Raw genomic sequence first — 5,476 nt, 5'->3', positions numbered from 1 at the left:
TGGGAAGCATGCCGCTTACATGCTTCCAAGAGTAAATATAAATGAGCTTTGTCTTTGTCCAACACACGAATACTCGCATGCAAAGCCCAAAAGTACACTTCTCTTTCACTTTTAATGAATCGTCTACTCATATTTTCATCTTCTTCTTTTGCGTGTCACAGCTATATGATAACCAATGTCCCTTCCATGAACGGGTCTTGCTATCTTATAGTCCATCAAACCAAGCTAATTTACTTGTGACCCACACTTATTTTTCGTAAATTATTTTTTAATTATTAAATTTTATCCCAACACATAAAGTTAACTAGTTAGAAGTTACATCAGATGTAACTTAAGTATTGTCTCCATCAATTATTACAATCCCTTAATTCTTAACTTGACTATTAAGTGGCTAGACAGTACATAATAAATAGGATTATTTTTAGATTATTTCTCTCGTAAATTAATTATTTTTAAATCATCCATTTCACTTTTAAAAGTTTCAATTTACTCCTTATTTTTGTTAAGAAGGAAAAATAATTTATCAACCTACTCTTATTTTTTTCTTATCTTTTGACTAAATATAAGAATAATTTAAATTTTTAAAAATAAGAGGGACTATCCAAAAAATAATCAATTCATGAAGAGAATAATATGAAATTTATCCAAATATATAATTTTACTAAAAAGTTCATTTCTTGTAGAAAAAGGTTCATTTCTTGAAAAGAAGTTTATATATCTACATCTGAACTCCACTACTTTTATTGTTGCACTTATCCATTCAGATTTCTACTTCTCTTTGTTTTATAAAAAGTACATAAGATTTAGAAAAAGCTTTCTAATTCCTCGGCCAAGCAAGAACATAACTGCACTTCTTGCCAATCTGGGCTTCTGTTTGATACCACTAAATTCTTTTCATTTTTAGTGACGGTAATGGGGTGGAGTGGGGGTGGGGAGGCCTGCCCTATTCCCCACCTCGTTAATTAAAAATTTGCTTATATTTTTCAATAAATTTAGTGGGGTGGGGATGAAAAATGATTTCTCAATCTCCACCACATTCTCTATTTACATATTTTATAGTAGGTATAGATATATGATTTCAGTAAATTAAAATTAAAAACTTAAAATAAAATCATCACTATATTATAAAATATTTAAATTATTTTAGAAAATTTCTAAAAGTTTGAAACAATAACTTAAAATGATATTAAAACTAAAAAATATTTGAAGAGATCAGCACCTTAAAAGAGAAAAGAAAATACGACAATATTTTAGAGTTGAAAAAAAAATTACATTTTAGGGTTTTCTTTTAATTATAATATGTTTATATTACGTAAAAATAAAAATAAAATTTATTAATCGATATTATAGTTGATAAAATAAAAATTATTAAATAAGAATTAAAAAATATTTATTTAATAGAGATTAGAGTGAGGGTAGAGTAAAGAGTACAAAACTAAATTTCATCCTATTAAGAATTTGAGGTTTTCGTCATTTCCCACTCTATTCTCTAAAAATTATTTAAAATTTTCTCCTGTCAAAAAATTTGCCATCCTATTTATTTTTAATTCAAAACATAAATAAAATTAAATATTAATAAAAAAAAGTTGTTGTTTGGTGTCAATCAGTCAATTGATTTAAGCAGTAAAAAGAAATAAACATTGGATTCCAACTACAAAACACGCATGATTCTTAATCATAAGTTGGTATTAGACTTAAACAACAAACACGTGATTTTGGTCCCCACCTAAAAGCTGTTATCAGTAACAATCCATTTCCCCACAAGTTACGCGATTTTAACATATTATATTATTCAATTTCCAAATCCTGACCCACCTTTAAAATTTTCCAGCTAAATTTGAAAGCAATGTCATGCTAACACACGTCATTGTCATAAAAGAGAGAATATATATATATATAAAAGCTGACGCTAAGTTACGTTAATTTTCATAGCAATAGTACTCGATTCTACTAGTGATACTGTTACTATAAAAGATACTGTTATTGTAAAAGAACCGTAAGTTACCTTCGTATATATGTAACTAAAGACCTCCCATATATATATATATATATATATATATGTATAATATTTTTAAATCAAATCGTATAATTTTAAAAAAATTAATTTTTAATACGAATTAATTTTTAATATTATTAAACTGTATAATTTTATAATTTATTAAAAAATAAACCTATTAAACCTCACAACTTAAGCGTGCGTGCATTAAGAAAAAAATGAAAGTATCAAATAATCTCAATAAGCTCGAAACAAAAATAGTAACTTACCATGCTATGCTTTTTTTTTTTTTCCCTCCTCTTTCTTTATGGATATTCCATCAATGTGTTAGATTATACAAATGTTGAGTTCTCGAATGAATGAGTAGAATACAATAAAAGAAACAATTGCCAAAATGAAAGAGAAATGTTTTTCTCTTCTTCTTCAAGCTAATAGTCCGCGCAAATTGATCTCTATATACAGAAGCCCCTCTCTTTCTCCTGGGGGGCAGGGGGCCTCAATGGAATCAAATTCGACACTTTAGTTGATTATTGATAATTACATCTCAATTTTCATTTGAGTTGTAGCCATTGAGCCTGAACAGTCCAAAACCACCAAACATACATTATTGCATCTACTAAACATTTTGAACTCATACTGAGTTTACATCAAGTTACTTTTGCCTACCATTTAAGCTCCGTGGCTGATTCTGGTTAAAACCCATTTGAACTAGGCTTTGAAGGTCGTCATCCCACAATGATGGAACCTGAAATATAATGCAACCAACAAGAAGCACTAGGATCACGGTCATGATTAAACAAGAAACAAATTCAGTAATTACATAACTCATCTCTAAATTACCCGAGGACCAACTTCACCATGTCCATTAATGGGGGGCAATTGAATGTTGTGATTTCGATGCAATGAAGAGTTTAATGCATTGATTGAGAATTGGTTCTCTGCATTATTATTTATGCCACTACTAGTTAGATGTGACCCTTGCTGGGGCTGATATCTGGAAGGGAATGTTTGCACTGAGCAATCCCCTGGGTAAAGGCTATGTTGCACATATCCACATGACTGAAACAGCTGCAATGCACCAGTATACAATTCAAATAAATATGGGTCCTAAAATGAAAGAAATGAATAAGCATAACTTACATCTTTTGACAAAAGAGCTTCCATGTTTAAATCCATCCGTGGATTTACAGTAGCCAACTTCATTGAGAGAAACTGTGAGCAAAATTTAATAAATTTTAGCAACAACACAACTAAAAAGAAAAGGGCCAGATCCAGAACTTGTGGAAATTCGATTTTACCTCAACCTGGCGCTGCAATGACTGCACATAGTTAATGATTTCATCAAGCATAACTGCTTTCCCTGTGACCTGTGACAAATAGTAAAACCTCAATTTAGAAATTATTCTGACTTTAGTTTTAGTTAGAACTGTACTTTTCAAGTATTCATACACATAATTAATTAAGCACCTTATTACAGCCGGGAACAAGATCCTGAAGAAACTTCATTCTTTCACTGATCTTCTCTCTACGGACCTGAATGAAACATTCAAAACACACAACATATGAATGCAAATCAAAATATTATAGTTGAAAAATATTATTATTGTTAACATATCATTACAATTACCAAATATTAAATAGCTTACTCTTTCAGCAAGACTATGGCTATCAGTTGCTTGACCCCTTCTTGCTCTGACATGAATATAGTCCTTTGGCGGCTCCACCGGCTTTGAATTGTCCTTGGTCTTGCTGCTATCACTCTTATTTTCATCTTGTTTGCTTCTCATTGAATTAGAATCTTCAGGATTTTCTGCTACAACCTGGAAAGGAAAAAGAAAATAATTCTCTCTTTAGTTTACCGTAAAAGAAAAAAAAAAACTGAAAAAACTATTTGAAAAACAGGATTGTATTAACACATTACCTTGGGATCATTAGTTGGTGGGGTTTCTTTAGCTTTTGGTCTTTGAATGGATTTTCTTTTTCTGGGGTTGGAATCAGTAACAGTTTGAGATGTGATCTGTTCTGACAATGAAGAACCCTCCTTGGAATCAGCATTATTATTACTCTCTGGGGTTGAAGACCTTGAGACCCTCAATTTCTTACTATCAGAAGCAGAAACAGAAGAATTCATATTCATTTGAGATCCTGCAAAGCAAGAAAGCCTTGCAGCCCTTTCAGCAAATCCAGGGTCAGCAGCAGGAATTGGCAAATTGTTGCTGCTCTTGCTTCCTCTGATCATTGAAAGATTAAGCTTGGGTAATGGTGGTGAATTCAATGGAGTGCTGTAACAACAAGTGTTGCTGTTGTTATTGTTCTGGGCTTGTATGTAAGATTGAGGCAAAACTTCACCAGAATTGCAAATACTTCCAAGTCTTCCAATCAATTCTCTGATCATAACATTATCTCCACCACCACCAGCAGGAATTATAACACTACAAGTGGTAGGGGCATTGGATGCTGCAGGAGAAGAAACAATTGAGCTCAAAGCTGCTTCAAAGGGATCGCTCTGATCCATTGAATAATCCCAATTGGGATTCAAACAACAGTTAGTTATAACTTTTTCTGAGCTAAAATTGCAAGAGCTCCAGGTCGGTGGTGTTGAATTCACACCTTCATTCATAAGCAAATCTTCCTTCTCCATAACAACAATCAAGAATCAACAATTGTCTTTTAACAGGTTACTAGGGCCTGGTTTGTTTGAGAATATGTAAGAAAAGCAAAGGTAGCAAGTGAAAGTAGAAATGAACCAAAGTTTAAAAAGCAAATGGACTGATAATGGCAATGATGGGGATATGCTTCTTAAGTGAAGAAGAAGAAAGAAAAGTTGAAAAAGAAAGACAATGTGTGAGTGAAAAATGAGGAAAGTAGAGAGGAAGCAAGAAAGATAAAGAGAAACCAAATGTCTGTTTGACCCTTTTTTTCCATTTTTCTTTTTCTTTTTCTTTTTAAATGAAATTATTATTATTATTATTATTATTATTATTATTATTATTATTATTATTATTATTATTTTGTTGACCTACTTACGACAAATACAATAATTAAAACATTACAGAAATCTCTGCCTAAAACTGCGTAATAGACAGTGTAGAAAGAAGAAGAAAGGTATAATGCCGGGCCTTAAACGTCAAACTAACCAATCTTTCCTCTCTCTTTCTCCAAATTTATGTTTCAACCTATTATCGTTCAAATAAAATAAATAAATAAATAAATACCCACAAAAATTGAGCAGTTTCCTTGCTTGTATTCTATAATTTTAAGGTCTCAATTTTTCATTATCTATAATAATAGTTTTGATTTTAGTAATAATGTTATCGTTACATGTCATAAATATTCGGTATCACATATTGCGCAAATATATAAATTGTGTATATAGAACAAAAAAATGTTAGTGGCAAGGAAAACTTTGGTACAGATATTGAAAAACATAAATGATATTATTTAGAAATGCTCCATCATAGTCACTCCCAAACTTTTTTA

General features: G+C 31.0%; 1 protein-coding gene across 1 annotated transcript; it reads right to left on the bottom strand.

The window, feature by feature from the left end:
• Positions 1-2,250: 2,250 nt before the first annotated feature.
• Positions 2,251-4,823, bottom strand: LOC18033163 (transcription factor bHLH62). Its single transcript, XM_006420990.2, has 8 exons — positions 3,918-4,823; positions 3,643-3,816; positions 3,464-3,529; positions 3,295-3,363; positions 3,137-3,208; positions 2,837-3,064; positions 2,663-2,741; positions 2,251-2,571 (listed from the first exon to the last, which is right to left on the bottom strand). The coding sequence occupies exons 1-8, from the start codon at positions 4,635-4,637 to the stop codon at positions 2,534-2,536; spliced, it is 1,446 nt and encodes a 481-aa protein (XP_006421053.1). The 5' UTR covers positions 4,638-4,823; the 3' UTR covers positions 2,251-2,533.
• Between the last annotated feature and the right edge of the window lie 653 nt (positions 4,824-5,476).

This window comes from Citrus clementina, unplaced genomic scaffold (assembly GCF_000493195.1).
Source record: "Citrus clementina cultivar Clemenules unplaced genomic scaffold, Citrus_clementina_v1.0 scaffold_9, whole genome shotgun sequence".
Classification (NCBI taxonomy): Eukaryota; Viridiplantae; Streptophyta; class Magnoliopsida; order Sapindales; family Rutaceae; genus Citrus; species Citrus x clementina.
This window is presented reverse-complemented; position numbering and strand designations above follow the sequence as displayed.

Bases quoted from the DNA above. Each gene is read 5' to 3' on its own strand.
- LOC18033163 (XM_006420990.2), bottom strand. From the start codon at position 4,637: ATGGAGAAGGAAGATTTGCTTATGAATGAAGGTGTGAATTCAACACCA. The intron at 3,065-3,136 runs GTAAGTTATGCT...GGTGCATTGCAG, and splicing joins AAGCTCTTTTGTCAAAAGAT to CTGTTTCAGTCATGTGGATA. The intron at 2,742-2,836 runs GTAATTTAGAGA...ATTATATTTCAG, and splicing joins ATGGTGAAGTTGGTCCTCGG to GTTCCATCATTGTGGGATGA.